The following is a 17,894-nucleotide window of genomic DNA, read 5'->3' on the forward strand; positions in this document are numbered from 1 at the left end:
GGCTGCTATTCATTATCTGGGAATGTCTGCCATATGCACCCCACCCCATTCTGATTCTTCTAATTATCTCTGGCCTCATGGTTGGGATCTGGGGTCACAACTTGGCCTAAGTAGATATATTCGCTTACCACTTCCACTGCCTCGCCACCTATCTCAAACTGCTGTACTGTCCCGAGGTTATTGATCATTACTTTAGTTTTCTGCATATTAATTTTCAGGCCCACGGTTCTACTCTGTTCGCCCAGTGCAGAAAGCATGCTTTGCAATTCGTCCCCCGAGTTACTTAGCAACGCAACGTCGTCAGCAAATCTGAGGAGTTACTGAGGTATTCTCCATTAACCCTTACTGCCACCTGTTCCCAATCCAGCGTTCTCAATACTTCTTGTAAGCATGCTGTGAATAACATTGGAGAGATTGCGTCTCCTTGTCTGACACCCTTCCTTATAGGTATTTTACTGCTCTCCCTATGGAGGATGATGGTAGCTGTAGACCCATTGTAGATATCCTCTAGTATTCTTACGTATTGCTCATCTACCCCCTGGTTCCGTAGTGCCTGAATGACTGCTAGCGTTTCGACCAAGTCAAATGCTTTCTCATAATCTATGAAGGCTAAATATAGGGGTTCATTATACTCAGCGCACTTCTCTATCACCTGATTGATCGTGTGAATATGGTCCATTGTTGAGTAACCTTTACGGAACCCTGCTTGTTCTTTAGGTTGACTGAAATCTAAGGTTGCAGAGATTCGGTTAGCGATTACCTTGGTAAATACCTTGTAGACGACTAACAGTAAGCTGATCGGCCTGTAATTTTTCAAGTCCATCATGTCGCCTTTCTTATGGATTAGGATGATGTTCGCGTTCTTCCAAGATTCCGGTACCATTGCGGTCATTAGGCATTGCGTATACAGGTTTGCCAGTTTTTCAAGTACAATTTCTCCGCCATCCTTCAAGAGGTCTGCTGTTATCTGATCCTCACCAGGTGCTTTGCCCCCTTTCATTTCTTTCAAAGCCTTCCTTACTTCTTCAGTCGTTACTGGTGGGATGTCTATCTCCGCTGAACTACTGTCTCGTTCGGCATTATCCTGTATGTCCCGGCTACTGTACAGATCTCTATAGAACTCCTCGGCCACTGTGACTATTTTATCCCTATTTGTGATGACATTGCCTTGCTTATCCTTAAGTGCATACAGCTGATTTTTCCCCACGCCAAGACGTCTCTTCGCTGCTTTCAGGCTACCTCCGTTTTTTACAACGTATTCGATCCTCTCCATATTATACTTCCGTATGTCAGCTGTCTTCCGCTTATTGATTAACTTCGAGAGCTAGGCTAGTTCTATTCTGTCAGCTGCGGTAGAGATTCTCATGGTTTGCCGTTTCCTGATTAGATCTTTCGTCTCCTGTGAAAGTTTACCAGTATCCTGTCTAGCCATAGTGCCCCCGACTTCTACTGCACATTCCGTGATAATGCGTGTAAGGTTGTCGCTGGCTTCCTGTGTCGTAGGCTCGGCTTCCATGTTAAGGGCGGAATATCGGTTCTGCAGCGCGATCCTGAATTCTTCTACTTTATGTCTTGCTGTTAGCTCATTTATAGGCTTCTTTCGTACTAGCTTGTTGCGGTCCCTCCTCAAATCTAGCCTAACTCGAGATCTTACCATACGGTGGTCACTACACCTTACCCTTCCGAGCACTTCCACATCCTGCACAACGCCAGGGTAATCGCACAATATGAAGTCTATTTCATTTTTGTGCTCCCCATTCGGGCTCCTCCAGGTCCACTTCCGACTCTCCCGTTTACAGAAGACGGTATTCATTATCCGTAGGTTATTCCGTTCTGCAAACTCAACTAGTAGGTCCCCCCTGCTATTTCTACAGCCCAGACCATAGTTCCCAACTGCCTTGTCTCCAGCCTGATTCTTGCCTACTTTAGCATTGAAGTCCCCCATAACTACGGTATACTGTGTTTTTACTTTAGCCATTGCCGATTCCACATCTTCATAGAAGCGTTCCACTACTTGGTCGTCGTGGCTGGATGTGGGCGCGTAGCCCTGCACCACCTTGAGCTTGTACCTCTTATTGAGCCTAATTACAAGACCTGCGGCCCTTTCGTTAATGCTATAGTATTCGTCTATGTTGCCAGCTATGCTTTTATTGACTAGAAATCCCACTCCCAGTTCTCTTCTGTCCTTTAGACCACGGTAACATAGGACGTGTCCATTTTTCAGCACCGTAAAGGCTTCACCCGTCCTCCTAACCTCGCTAAGCCCTATTACATCCCATTTAATGCCCTCTAATTCCTCAAACAACACCTCGAGACTTGCTTCGCTAGATAAGGTTCGCGCGTTAAACGTTGCCAGGTTCAGATTCCATTGGCGGCCTGTCCGGGTCCAGGGATTCTTAGCACCCTCTGCTACGTCACAGGTCTGACCGCCGCCGTGGTCAGTTGCTTCGCAGCCGCTGGGGACTGAGGGCCGAGGGTTAATTGGCGTATTCATGGGAGGTTGTGGCCGTTACTACACCAGGGTAGCCAATCCTGCTCTGGTGAGGGAGTGCGTTGCCGGCAATGGTCGCCGGGATCAGGCCGCACCCCAAGCCCCAATGTGCAATTCCAAAATTGCGTTTTTTTTTTTTAACGCGACTGGCTTATTCCGTTTTCGAAGCTAGCTTTTAACCCCTGGGCGCGGGCCATCGTGGTTCTGCATGCTTCGCAGTTAACATTTCGACACGGCGGGGTCATCCCTCTCGCAAAAGAGAATTACAATATTTTTATTACCCGTTTGATTGGTTTCATACGATGCCCGTTTTTTTCTCTTCCTTCGCCTTTTCCAAACTTCTATCCTTTTTTAATTTTTTTTCCTTTGTCTTCGACGTTCCTTTGCTGTAGGGCAACACTCTTGGTTGTGATCTTTTAATAAATGTCTATATTTTATGCTTGTATATTTGTCGCCTTAGCGTGAGATTGATGAGTCCATTTTCGGACTGTACACATTCTTCTATGTATCTCCTACAATAATGCCCTTTCGGCGATTGTAGTGATATAAATAAATAAATAAATAAATAAATAAATAAATAAATAAATAAATAAATAAATAAATAAATAAATAAATAAATAAACCCATCCTTACTGCAGAACGACTACGTGTGCACTCGGAATCGTCTCCCGTGGAGCGCTGAAGGAGATAAAGTGTGAAAGTCAGGACAACTAAGTATAATATGCTTCCAAAGAACGACGGCAGAAGGACGGTGTATTCGATTTCGACCGATGACAGCTCACGGTGCTCAGCAGAATTTTGACACCGCTGGCACAGTTCCTGTGCAGCGCCATAATTAAAGTGCAGCCTGTTCATGTTTCACTCAGCATAGATTATTATTTAAATGTTGACAGATATGCAAAGATTCAGAGAATTGTATAGTAATGCACACGATTCTTACGCCACTTGTATTCATGATGAGCTTTTTTCGTAGCGTGATTGGAGTAGCAAATTAAGTTGAGCTATCTATTGTTTTGAAGTTTTCATTTGTTTCTTCCGCCAGTAATGCATACTTTTTTTGCAGAAGTTTGCTAATGAGCATAACAAAACTAAAAATACATACAAAGCATAAAACAATGAAACAGCGCTTAAATGAAGACGGTAGAAGAAGCCCAAACCCAAACGTTAGTTAGATATACATACAAATTCCGGATTCCTGAAGAAACCGGAGAAATGTACGGTTGCACTAACATTGCGATCAAGGGCCTCAACTTCGCCAATTGTGCATCATGATTTTCGCCGACCCAAGGCGAGTGCGGCGATGGTGCTTTTCATAATTTTTTATCCGTGTTTCGTTTTATTCTTGTTGATTGATTGATTGATTGTAGGGTTTAACGCGCCGACGCAACGCAGGCGATGAGGCGCGCCGTAGTGGAGGGCTCCGGATTAATTTTGACCACCTGGGGATGTTTAACGTGCGCCGAAATCTCGTACACACGGGCATTTTTGCTTTTCGCCTCCATCGAAAAGCGGCCGCCGCGGCCAGGAATCGAACCCGCGACCTCGTGCTCAGCAGCGCAACGCCTTAGCCACTGAGCCACCGTGGCGGGTGCCCTCGCCATTCCCCCGCATTCGTTACGGTGGGGGACGTCAATCTAGTTTATTCTAGTTATTCTTGTCGTCGGTTCGTGAGGGCGGCTTATAAGCTAAAAAAGTCTTGTTTTAATTTGGTCGTCGCTTCGTGATGGTGGCATATAAGGTAAAAAATTTTGATTTCATTAGTTCTGTTCGTGTATATTTTGGTTTTTAAGGTTTTTGCATGCATGTTTTTTTACTTTGCCTGCGTATAATAATCGCTATCTACGATATTATAACCATTAAATGTGTTGCGTCCACCGATTCCGCACTTTTGTGCAAATACACGGCACTCTACGGTAAGTTTTCACAATTTTTATTCGTGTTTCCGTCGTTGTTTTGACGAGTTTTTTATTGTTGTCTTTCGGAGGTAAACATATGGTGGATTTTGCAAGTTTACTCGTATATATATATTTCTTTTTCCGTCTTATTTTGTTCGACTCATTATTTCCATTTGCGTTAAATATAACGATTGAGTGTTTTAACTGAGCCAATAACACATTTCGCAAAACGCTGGGTGTTAAGTGCTTGGTCCGTTTTTGTGATTTTTCTTTTCGTGTACCGGTAGTTCTTTTCTGGGCTTTTTTTTGCGTCTTCACTTTGCGGCGGGGGGATACATAAGGTGCCTATTTTTGATCTCGTATGTTCACTTTTATATATTTTGTTTGTTTTTTATTTTTTGTAATCTCGTTCAACCAATTATCTTTATTTGCGCTATTATAACAAGTCAATGCGTTGCTTCTGCTAATTGCTTCCGCTAAAACTGACATTTCTGCTCTTCTGTAAAGTTATACAGCCAACCAGGAACTATTATGCGTGCTGATGCGACCATTTATCTAAAACTTAATCGTTTTATTTAAGTTCCTGATTTGAAACTGCGGAAACTTTTTTTTTTCAGTCGGCCCTTTTTTTCTTATCTCTTGGTGTATGGGCGCAAGAAATGCGTTATTGTATGTGGGATATGAGCGTTTTCAGACAGTCATGCCACGTTTTTTTTTCCGCCAGTAATAATGCAACCCAAAACCTTTTCCAATTTCCGTAACCCAAATTAGTGGGCTCAACTTATCAATATTATAACAGGTCAGATCACCGTGGAAGTAACACTAACATTACTCGTTTCACAGGCATCCCAACAATAAAACTGTGATTGAATGTCATTTCAAACAGAAAACATATTATGTAAATTTCCGCTATTGTTCTATTTTAAGAGAATGACAGAAATATCACCTTTTAAACTGTTTCCCAAGTAGTTAGACGGACCAGGTTTTATTACCTATCGGCCGTTCAGATCAAGTGCCCCCAACACTTTATTGAACGCCTCTTTTAAGAACGTCCGTTTATAGAATATTCTTTGCTTGTTTTATCCAGTCTGAGCATCTGTTTCTTTAATAGCCATTTTCAGTAATTTGTTTTGGATCATTTGCCATGTCAATTTGTTTCCAGTTGATCATGTGCCTACCGTGCACTACATAGCATCAGTCGTATCACGTATGATATTGTTCCGTTGGGTAGCACATATGGCTGCCATTTGTCGCCCTTACAACGTATACCAGACAATTATTTCTACTACAATCAGCTGGTTCCGTCTTAACAGCACCATTTCACTTCAACCCTCTACCGTTCCAAGCTCGTGCACAGTATAGCTTGCCAGAAAGCTACGCGACATCGAAGGAGGCCGTGCCCACGAAGGCCGTGCCTTCGCACGTCGGCCTGAACGGCAACGAAGAGGCCGAGAGCCAGTCAAAGCAGCCACCTCTTAGGCAGAAAAGCGTCGCCACTATGCCTCCACTGCGGCCAATTGGGAACCACGGAACAGTCCTTGCTGCTACGTGGCCCTCAAAATTCCTCGCAGCACCAAAAACAAGCGCCGAACCCAACAACCACTTTCTTCTACTTCTTTTTTACAGCGCAGTGCCATAAGTCACGGCGAGGCGGCGCCCCCCGTCCCTCCTTTGCGGGAGAAGAGGAAAGGGAGCAGCGTGCAGTGTCGCTTAGAACGCGGGGTGTTTAAAAAGGGGGGCAAGCCCGCGAGTGGAAGGCACAGTTGGACTGGAACGGGGGAGTTGGGATTAGGTGGAATCGTGCACACCCCGCTGCGCTATATGGTAGCGCACCTATATGGTAGCGCATGGTGACGATGATGATGGCCTCAAGCACTAGTGGCACCGAAATAAATCGCCACAAGAAGAGCGCTGGATATTTTTTTACCCCAATAAAATAATTTCCAGCAATTATTTTATTGGGGTAAAAAATATCCAGCGCTCTTCTTGTGGCGATTTATTTCGGTGCCACTTCATCAAAAAAATAAAAAGGCGGCCGCAGCTGGGATCGGCCACACCTTCACTATGAGTATTCACAAAACACATTAGACAAAAGTGGGCCAAACCGGCACAACGGCCAAGTTCAAAAGCAGCACCAATCAAAGTAAGCACATTACTCGGCGTCACCACTCGGCCCATATCGAACACAAGATTTGAACCGGAAAAAAACGCTTCACTTAGTTCAAAGCTTTCACAACAATCTCCGCTTCTTGCCAAAGCAAACTTAACAAGAAGAATACTTTCTACTGTTTCGTTTTTAGGTAACTTTTTGTCCCACACTTGACTGAAAACACGTTCCAAGGTGGCATTTGATGTCGGTAGGGCTCCGGGTTCTCGTGTTCTCCGGGTTCTCGGGTTAGACTCGAGTCAGCCGTTACGTAATTTGAAGTAATTTTCATTAAAAGGAATATCAATATATCTGAAATTCAATCTCAAAGCTCTAAGAGTCAGTGACGTTTCCACGTAAAAATACACAATACAATATGACTGCGCGACAGACAGACAGAAAAACTTTATTTCGGTTAATGCCATTCAGGTCGCGGTTGTAGCCGGTGGCATCCACTCACCAGCGACCTCCTCAGCCCTGTCGATTAGCCGGACCTGAAGGTCCGGATCAGAGCTGCGGAGCGCGGCCTCCCAGTGCTCCTCAGTGGTGATTAGTGGGAACGGATCCTGGGGGCATGCCCATATTATGTGAAATAGGGTGGCGTGTTCACCGCACAGGTGGCAGGCTGCAGTTGGGTAGAGACTTGGGTGTACGTGGGTAAGACGGGCTGGGTTAGGGAAAGTGTTCGTTTGTAGCAAACGCCAAATGTGAGCTTTGCGGTTATCTAATTGCTGGTCCGCCGGTGGGTAGATCTGGCGGGAGAGGCGGTAGTGTGTGGTGATATCATTAAATGTGACCAGGCTATCCCTCGGAGACCGCGCCCCGTGATAGGGATAGAGATTAGGCCCTGCCCGGATCGTGAGCCCTCGGGCGTGTTCGTGGGCCGTCTCGTTTCCCTCGAGGCCGGAATGTGCGGGTGCCCAGGTCAAGTGAATTGTCTAGCCTGGGGATATGGGTGGACATTGTCCCAGAATTTTGAGTGCCACTCGCGATAATCGGCCAGTGGCGAAATTTTGAATTGCAGTCTTTGAATCAGAAATGATCGTCTTGGGGATGGGATTCCGTATTAAGGCTAAGGCTATGGCCGCCTCTTCCGCCGTTTCTGGGCGGGTGGTCTCCCTGCGGATGATCGTGATAGTCTTTCGTACTGGCTCGTTAAGTGGGCCTCGATAAGTTCGCTGACTCTATTGTGGAGGCCTAAGCCTTCGAGGCGGGCAGTGGATTTGCCGGGGATGAGGCCAAGTGCAAGTTTATACGTTCGCCTAATAAGTACATCGACCCGTTCAATATCTTGCCTAGTCAAGCGAAGGTAAGGGAGAGAGTACATGAGTCGGCTTAAAACGAACGCCTGTAGAATGCGGATCTTTTCGTTTTCTTGCACGCCTTGATGACGATTTGTGATTCTGCGAATTAATTTGGCTGTTTGGGGTAGCGTTTCTTTCCATTATATTTAGGAACTCTCTATTTTTTCGGTCATTTTGAATAAGTAAACCAAGTACCCGGATGCGCGAGACCTCTGGGATAGGGTGTTCTAGAATGTGTAGCTTGATGTTTGGCTTCTCCGGTTTACGGGTTTGTGGTGATATCAAAAGTAATTCTGACTTAGAAGGTGAGCATGAAAGCCCTGCTTTGGCGGCTTCTTCGACCACTACCTTTATGCCTTGCTGGAGGATTTCCTCCATATGCGCATCACTGCCTCGGTTTGCCCAGAGCGTAATGTCATCAGCGTATAAGCTATGGTAAAGTCCTGGGATTTGGCTAAGTTTTTGTGGTATTGTCAGAATGGCCAGATTAAACAGAAGTGGTGATATGACCGCTCCCTGGGGCGTGCCGCGACCCCTATGTCGATGGCAGGGGTGTTAAGGCTACCTACATGGAGAGCGGCCGTTCTGTCTGTTAGAAAATCTTTAACGTAGTTATAAATTCGTTCCCCTGGGTTCACTGACTGTAGGCCTTTAAGAACTGCGTCATGGGTGACATTATCAAAGGCTTTTTTTCAGGTCCAGAGTTAGAATTGCAGCAGAGTCGTGAGTGTTTGTACTAGGTTCTATAATATGATGGTGAAGCCTGAGCATGACGTCTTGGGTAGACATGTTTGGCCGGAAGCCCACCATGGTGGGAGGAAATCGATCAGTATCAGTCATATAATGCATGAGTCGTGCGTGGATGACATGCTCCATGAGCTTACCCAGACATGATGTCAAGGAGATAGGGCGGAGGTGTTCCAATTCGAGGGGTTTATTTGGCTTCGGAATTAGGATTGTTTTGGCATGCTTCCACGATTTGGGTATACTGCCCGTTCGCCAGCATTCGTTAATATACTGCGTGAGTGATGCGATTGATTTATCGTCCAGGTTGCGCAATGCTTTATTAGTTATTTGGTCTGGCCCAGGGGCTGAGTTGGATCGGAGTTTGGCTAATGCGGCTCTGACTTCAGCTTCTGTAATATCTCGGTCCAGCTCCAGATTGGCTAGTCCCGAGTACGGTGGTAGTTGCGATTTCGGGGTGGAGGGAAGGTAGATGTCGCGTAGTGCATCTAGGAGTTCTGAATCCGATCCTTGGTACTTATGTATTATCTGAGTTAGGCGACCACTTTGTTCCGTCCTACTGGTACTGGGGTCAATTAGGTGACTAAGTAGTTGCCACGTCTTCTTAAGGTGTAGGTTGTCCTGCAGCTGGTCACATATCTGGTCCCACTGGCTTTGAGCGAGTTCTGCTGCGTATTTTTCGATTCCCGTCTGAAGGGCGGTTAGTCGTAGTTTGAGCTTACGATTGAATTTATTCTGTCTCCAGCGTCTTTTAATGCTTTGGAAAGCTTCCCAGAGATGGGCAAGCCTGGAGTCCACTGTTACAGAGGGAATATCTTTATCTATCTGTTTTGTCACGGTTTTGATATCAGATAGAAGCTGCGAGGCCAAGTTATCAATGTCTGTTTTGGGGGTCTCTTCTGCCTTGTTTTCTCGCAGTGTGCGAAAGTCATCCCACTCCGTGAGTGTTTGTTGTCGGGGGACATATCTAATTCTGTCAGTGTGCGCTATAATGGTTTCTATAATATAGTGGTCACAGCCTAACGTATGTCCTGTGTTCTTCCATATGTCTTGTTTGATGTGTAAAGTGAATGTAAGATCGGGGCTGGTGTCTGCCTGCGCACTATTGCCGACTCTGGTAGCAGTGCTTGGGCCGTTAAGAATATTAAGGTGGTGTTGTTGTATCTTATCCCAGAGGTCTCTCCCTTTAGCACTACTTTTCTTGTATCCCCATGCAGTGTGTGGGGCATTAAAGTCCCCTAAAATTATGAGAGCATGCGGTCCGGCTTCTTTACGAGTCAGCGAGAACAGGCGGTTGAATCTATGCTCGCGATGTTTTGGGGAACTGTATACGTTGAGAATAAAGATTTTGGTGCCGGTCCGTTTTCTGGCGTATACTATTATTAGGTCGTGCTGAATATCAACACTGTCAAACTTCTGCCGGGATGCTGTGAGGTTACGGTTGACCAGTACCGCCGTTTTCGGGTCACTCTGGTTTTGAAATGTCTTGTAGCCTGCTAACTTCGTGTGCGTATCTGTCTCTTGCAACGCAATTATATCGGGCGGACTGTCTTGAGATTGAACCAGTAATTGCAAAGCGGATCGTTTACGTTTGTATCCCCGGCAATTCCACTGCCAGACTTTAACTGTATGGTTTGTTCCTTCCGCGTTCGACATGTGGTGCTGGGGATTGTTGCGGGGTGTCTGTTGGTACCTGATGATGCTGTGGTGACTCGATCCCTTTCATAATGTTGTTTAGGAGCTCCATGGTGTTGTGGAGTTTCGTGTCAATGTCCTGAAATTTAGTTTCGAGGGTTTGTTCCAACCTGTTGAGCCTATTGTTGATGACATCGAGTTTTTCGTCGCGGTCAGTGAGTTTACTAGTTACCTCTTTAGTGACGGGAGTCTCTACAACGCGTTTTTTGACAGGAGGAGAGTTCAGTTCTGCTACCGTTGTGGTTGTTGCCTGAGTTAGGTTGTTGCGCAGTGCTTGATTCTCTGACTGCAAGGCCAAGTTATCTTTTTGAAGTTTCGACATGCTCTGTTTGAGCGCTTCGATTTCCGCCCGCATGCTAGCTAGTTCTTGTGAATGTGCCAAGGAGGGATGGAGTGTTTGGTGTTGATTCTGAGGAGGATGGGAGCCCGCGCCGCCCCAGCTCACCTGCTTATTGTTGTGCTGTGTTGGAGGTGGCGGTGGTTGGGTTTCTTCTTTCTCTTTGCTTGCAGAGCGACGCTTTTTGTTGATCGATGAATTGGAGCGGCTTCTTTTACGTTCCGGAAGACCAGGCCAATCTTCTGGGCTCCTGAGTTGAGGTGGCGGTGGTGGTGGAGGAGGTGGTTGTTGCCAGGGTAACTGTTTATTCAGGGGTGGTGGTCTCCTCCTTGGCTGGAACCTGGATGGGCATTCCGAAGAGCCGGTGATATGAGTGCCGTTGCACACTACACATTTGGGCTGGCACGGGTGTTCCGGGTTTGAGTTGAGTATTCCGCACTTTGGACAGCGCACCTGGGAGGTTGGGCAAACGTCCGGTCGATTTCGTGTGGTCCAGCATCGGGTGCATGACTGCGCGAAAAGCCGGTGAATGCGAATGCAGTAAACACATGGAATGCTATGCCAGTTCGTGGCATTGATGTTTGTAACTTCAGGTTCCTTATCAGGAATTATTAGTCGCAGTAAGCTTCAACTTCATTGCAGAACCGCTATTAACACTCAGCAGCAGCTCGATGAGTGCGCGCCTTGTGAGGTTAACAAGGAGTGACCGTGCGCCACGCAGGCAATCCGGCTAGGCGGGTGTTCGGGCAAACGCTAGCTCAAGTGAGACTTTGCCAATATGAAGGCTTTCGCAATATACATTTTAGGTATAAGCTTGCGCGGCTTGGTATAGCATTCTCGGAACAGCGCAAACGGTAGAGGACGAGGTGTAGACGGGGCACAGCGCCGACTAACAGATCTTTATTGCATAGAATGGCAAAAGTAACGTGCAAAAGGGAGATAACGGACATCTAGGCGCACATTATAAAGATTGTGGTTGTTATCCTGACATCACAAAATGCTCCAGAATTTATAAAATTAACAATCAAATAACACGGGAGATCGCTGAAACGTAGGAGATATAGTCTAACAAAGACACGAGTGTCAGCTACCCTTCAATGTTGTTACCGACAAAGAAGTTGCTTTTTTATCTGGTGACAGCACGTGAGCTGCAGTGACGGCTTGAAATTTCTGTGTTTCTTTCATCTTCCCTCTTTCTCTCATTTATTGCAACAGAATTTCGTATTTAAGTAATTTTATGCAATAAACATCTGTTGTTAGTCTGCGCTGTGTGCCGTATACACTTCGTCCTCGTCCCTTTGCGCTGTTCCGATAAATTTTAGCTCTCACAACCATAAAAATTGGAATTTTATGCGTTTGTTTTAAACATAGCCAAGAATAACGGCATATCGGCGCCGTCGTCAGAGCGGTTCTCCAACGCTTTCTCCGTAGAGCGTTTCCCCGGACGGTAGCACCGTGGCGGCCGCCAAGAGAACTCGTCACATAGCAGGCCGCACCTTGCGTGCGCTTGATGGAGGGTCCATGCTTTTGATCAAGTCAAGGCTGGGGAGCACACCATCTGGATTTATCACGCCACCCAAAAATGTTCTTTCGCTCACACCGAAGACACATTTTTCTGGGTTAGAGGTCAGCCCTACTTTCCCTGCCCTTTCTAGACCGTCGTTCGTCGTGCTGAGCTTTCTCAGCCCCCCATACCAGGACGTCATCGACGTACACGCGTACTGCAGGTACACCTTCAACGATTTTGGACAGCGTTTTCTGAAAGACTTCGCTGCCGATGAAATTCTGAACGGTAACCTTAAAAAGCAATAACGCCCGAATGGTGTTGCAAACGTGCAGATCCGCGATGTACCTTCACCAAGTGTTATCTGATAAAAATCCGGAGTTTGCATCTAGACTAGAAAAAACTTGAGCCTCTGACAACTCACTTTTGAGGTCTTCGTGGATGAGCATGGGTAGTGCTGACGCAATATAGTTTTGTTCACTTCTCGTGGGTCCATGCATACCCTGAGCGACCTGTCCTTTTTATTCACAGCAAGCAGTGGACTGACCCATTCACCTGGTTCTTCTACTTTTACGATGATGGCTGCTTTTTCCATGCGGGCGAGTTCGTCACGTCGTAGTTCCTTCAGAGCCGGTGGCACTCTCCTGGCTGGTTGCACGGCTAGAACAGCATGTGGCCGAAGAACCATCTTGTATTTTGTTTTTACGCAACCCTTGCCTCGAAAAAGGTGCGCAAATGCTGCCTCGGGCGCCTCTGCTTCGCTTCGTCCTATCCCATCGGCGGTTGCCGGGATAATGCCTAACTCACGGCAAGTGCTCAGGCCAACAATTTCTTGGCGAACTTTCTTGACGATGAAGAAGTTGGTATCTTCCCTTGTGCCGTTTATCTCCGGGGCCACGGTCGCCACGCCAAGGTGTTTGATTACGGACCCATTGTAGGCGGTGAGCACTGCGGCGCTCTTCTGCAATGCCGTTGTTTTCGATATGCGTTTGAAGACGCTGAGCGCAATAAGGTTCGCCCGAGAACCGGTATCTACTTTCAGTTCAATTTCGCAGCCGTATGCCTTACCGCGTACTTTCCAATCTTTTCCTGCATTCTTGCTGGTGGTGCGGATGCTGACGTCAAGCACGTCGAAATGGGCGTCCGCGTCGTTCTAAATATCGTTAACCTGCGCGTTCTTGCAGCAGGGCGCAAAGTGATTCGTCCGTTTGCATGCGCAAAACACTTTCCTGTAAGCTGGGCACTGCCGTTGCGCATGGCTCTTACTACATTGCGTGCAGCGACTTCTTTGCACTGTGCTGCGTTCATTCCGCCGGGCAAAGTCAACCTGTACGCGCTCACTGGCCCATGCAATATTTTGTTGCGCCGCTACTTCTGCTGCTTTGCCCATATCGTCCGCTTTCTGTAGAGTCAGGTTTTTTTCCCGCAACATTTTTTCTCTGGTGTTCTTATTATTGGACCCGAAAACAACCTGGTCTCTCATCATAGACTCTTCAAGGTTCCCAAAACGGCAAAGCTTGGTTTGCGTCCTTAACTATGGTGAAAATCGTTCGCAAAGCTCTGCCTCAGGCTTGGACCCCCACGCGGAATACATGTCGCTCGTAAACCTCGTTCCCTTGCCCGAGAGTGTACTCATCAAATTTGCGCATCAGCGTGAGTTAGTCGTTCTTTCGCTCACCTTCATGGACGGTAAAGTTGTTGAAGATTTCCAGTGCCTCTTCGCCAGCGGTGCTGAGAAGGATCGCTGCCTTGACCGCTTCTATCCTGGGTTTCTCCGCCGAAGTCGCCGTCAGGAATAGGTCGAGTCTTTGCTTGAAGAGCTCCAAGTTGCGTCTGACGTTTCCAGACAGTTAGAGTGGTCCTGATGGTTTTATGGCGTCCATTCCTTGCTGCTTGTTGCGTGGGCAGTTGCACTTCTGACCACATGTATCGTGTGGGTGGCAGTAAGACGACACATGAAGTGGCTGATCCAAAGCAGACGCACGCAGCTTTATTAGGCTTGCTTATATAGCCGCATGCGCAGCCAGGTAAGGGAGAAGGTGGGACAGTGTGGCTCGTCATCGGCTTGCGGGCCGCGGCAGCCAAGTACGATACATATAAAGCTTTATACACTACGCAGTGCGGAGTAAACTTTGTGCTGCTGGAAGATTTACGGCAACATACATCCAATGAAACTCCCCATCAGGCTTATTTTCATTTACTGTGTACCAAGCACCCCGTCCACAAACTGGAAAGCAGACAGCATAAGGAACAATAAATTTCCGGCCACGGGCTGAGGGCGCGGGGTGGGGACCTGGTCGAGCTGTGGTCCCGTAAACACGCGGTCAAACTAGCCCGACCATCGGCCGATTTGGTCGGCCAACACCGTGTCGGCGAGCTGTCGGCGGCCAGGTCACACCGCGCCGACACCGACCGTTGGCCAACCGTCTGCGTCGGCGAGAAATCGGCGGGGCGTCGGTGTCTGGACGCTGTCGGCTGACGCGCTTCTCACACCCCGCCGGCGACCGCGCGACGACCCACTCCGCCGCCTCGCCTCTCCGCCGGAGATTTCTTTCTTTCTCTAGTCAAACTTGGAGTATCGCGTCGCCGCTTCCGCGACTGAAGCCATTCGTGCGTGCTCGCGTGTGCGCTGCTTGTATCCTTGTTAGATCACTGACAAAGAAGGAAAAAGAGCTGTGTTCCCTGGTGCCACGGCACTAATAATACGGATGTTACGGATCGACCCCCGGCGAAACGACCACTGGAGCAGGCACGTAGAATATGCGTATAAATTAGTTCGTACGTCATCGGAAATTTAACCTCCTCTAATAGTGAAGGCAGTGCACCATGGTACCACATTTTCGAGAAACGCGGTGCAAGAAAAGTAAAATCACTTGTGTCTCCAGAAGCGACTCGCTGTTTGAAAGAAATTTTTTTTATTGCAAAGGTACTTCCATCTCAAAATCACACAGAAAATGTTTCGCGAATTGGATACGCAAACCATGCTTCTTAAAAAGCACTAAATAAATAAAAGCTGTCCCCGCCGGGAATGGAACCCGTAATGTTGACCGAGCAGGCGCGACACTCGAGACCACTGCGCCACCACCCAAATGGTGTACTACTACAAAATAGCCGGTGTACTAGATGGAGGCCCATCTTTCGTGTCATACGTCGGTGTTTACTACCTTGCTTACACAACTCCTGGCTGGTCAACATAAATTTCTTAAATAGCGCTTGCGCAGCAAGGTTCCCCGAAGCCCCCGCAATACTTTATTGCCATCAACTCCGTTTATTCGCGAAAGCGCTCACAAAAATATGTGTGCCAGGCTGCGACTGCGATTTCGCTCTGCCAGGGATAGTGCTTGCCGTTCTTTGGTTTTACGTTTTACGTTAAAAACCTTAGCCGATAGCGATCCCTTATTACTCACATTACTCTGCGTAACACTTCTTGTGCACAAAACTGACCTCATATTTTTCTACAGGCAAGCCGATCGTACACGCATATGCAGTTGGCAGCTCGGGGTAGCGGCGTCGCCGAAGGGCACAACCGAAGTGTCCGAAGCCAAAATACGGATGGCATTACCGCTAGTGTTGAGTTGTATGGGCTTCATGTACCTTACTGAGTTTATTACACTCCAGAAACTAACAAAATAAAGCCGCATTCATTGCGGCACGAATGTTGTCGGGGCGCAGTTGATTGATTGATTGTAGGGTTTAACGCGCCGACGCAACTAAGGCTATGAGGTGCGCCGTAGTGGGAAGGTTCCGGATTAATTTCAACCGCCTGGGGATATTTAACGTGCGCCAAAATGTTGTACACACGGGCGTTTTTGCTTTTCGCCTTCACCAGAAAAGCGGCCACCGCGGCCGGGAATCGAACCCGCCACCTCGTGCTCAGCAGCGCAACGCCTTAGCCACTGAGCCACCGCGGCGGGTCGGAGCGCAGTTTTTGCTTCTCGGTCGATTCCGACAACGCGTCGGGCGACCGGTCGGGCGACCAGTTTTGTTGGCGCCTTCGGTTGGCGATCACTCACACTACGGCGACTTCCCATCGGCCGACGTGTTTCTGTCGCCGTCGGCGTAGTGTGACAACGCAGTCTGGCAACTCGGCAGTTGGCCGATGGTTTTGCGACTCGTCGCCGTCGCGTCGTCGTCGCCGTCGTGTCGGCCTACTGTGGCCGCACCTTAATGGCAGGGGCTGGGGTTGCACCTCACGCCCTGCGTGCCCTCGACGATAGTGTCCGTGATGGTACGGTAAGAAGCTGCGGCCAGGATGGAGATCAATTCGCACACTCCATCGAAGGTGTTACGTGGTGGCCATACACGAACCACGTTTGAGAATAATGAACATCCTATTTACAATATTTACAACTGGCAATGACACAGCCCGCGCAGGCTGCGTGCCAGCCACAACCTCGTAGTATTTGACTTTTTGATGAAATAAAGATTACTATGTACATTCGCAAGCAAAAGTCAGGATTTCGCATTTAGTCCGAAACCATGCGGTTTGTAGACGCGTAAGCATGGGCAGGTGTACAGTTAAGATTTACAAGTAAGCAGGTGTACAAATATGGAGGACCAAACTCATATAGTGACGATACGCTGCCTTCCGGATGCTGCTGGCGTGGAAACCAGACTTCTGCTCCCGACAGTCACTGTGTAAGCACCGCGCCATCATCGCAACAATGGAAGAAATTTAATAACGCTCACTAGCCCGTGTGCTCAATTATTATATACGCTTTTTCCAAAATGTAAGCCCTAAAATTATTCCGCTCGTCGAAACGTTCCACCTGCAGAGTGTTATAGTACATCTAAGAATTTTGCGCAGGTGTGGCCTGGTATATTTTTAATACTACTACATTTGCTTTTACAAACTGCTCACGACGCCTTTAATGAACCGTTACGCTCTGCAGCCAGAAACTCACCATGGGAGTCCTTGTTGATAGAACAAGCTCTGGATCTGGGCCGCAGGGAGAACTGAAAGAGAAACAACCTGTGAGCCGGCTATTTGCAATTTTTGGCCTAGGATATGGAAACAGTAAGCACAACAACCACGTGTCTTGCTCATGCATGCCTGTATTGTCGCTGTACCTTTCTCACTGCAGTAAAGCAGTTCAGTTTTCCTCTCATCCCTGTATCGTCAGCACCAAGGCATCTCCCCTGCTCACCACTCGTTCACCGCGCTACCATTACGTGGCGGAGGTGACAATGTGACAGCACATAGGCGGTCAATGAGAGATCTGGAGCGATGCATATTCAAAGAAAATAGTGGCCGCCTAAAGTGTAAACACACCCGATCAGTGTATGGGAGCATACACAAACTCGCATACACTTTTGCTGAATGTGCTGCCGTGGCTAATCGAATAGGGGATGTGCTATCGGCGTCAAATGAAACGCGAACACGAAAATATGAATCAGAACACGCAAAAAGCGCGATTTCTTTCCATACAAGTCAGAATGACGCGTGGCTTGGTTACAAAAACAAAGTCCGGAAATGTGGCTTTCCGAATATACCAATAGTGCGCCATTATTAGACCCCAACGAGCCGTATTTTTTCAATTTTGTGTATTCTGATTCATATTTTCGTGATCGTGTTTCATTTGACGTCGATAGTACCTAGAACTTATAATGTGAGTAATACTATCTTACCATGGTAGGGTAACTGGTAGGTATCCGGGAAACTATTAAGTGACAAGACCTAAGATGATGACCTTTCGAGCCATAGTTACAAACCCAAAGACAGAAAATTTCAAAAGGGGTTGTGGTTTTTAGCTCATTCGCGGCCACCTGCCCGCATCT

General features: G+C 47.5%; 1 protein-coding gene across 1 annotated transcript in view; it reads right to left on the reverse strand.

Annotated features, from left to right (window-relative positions):
* LOC144164798 (neprilysin-1-like) overlaps positions 1 to 17,894 on the reverse strand; it is a 508,128-nt gene that overhangs the window by 81,617 nt on the left and 408,617 nt on the right. The window contains exon 17 of the mRNA XM_077695065.1: positions 17,021 to 17,072. Coding sequence (XP_077551191.1) covers positions 17,021 to 17,072 — 52 coding nt within the window. The remainder of the gene's footprint in view (positions 1 to 17,020; positions 17,073 to 17,894) is intronic.

The sequence above is a fragment of the Haemaphysalis longicornis genome, unplaced genomic scaffold (assembly GCF_048455015.1).
Source record: "Haemaphysalis longicornis isolate Haplotype H1 unplaced genomic scaffold, Haemaphysalis longicornis Haplotype H1 scaffold_14, whole genome shotgun sequence".
In the NCBI taxonomy this organism is placed as follows: domain Eukaryota; kingdom Metazoa; phylum Arthropoda; class Arachnida; order Ixodida; family Ixodidae; genus Haemaphysalis; species Haemaphysalis longicornis.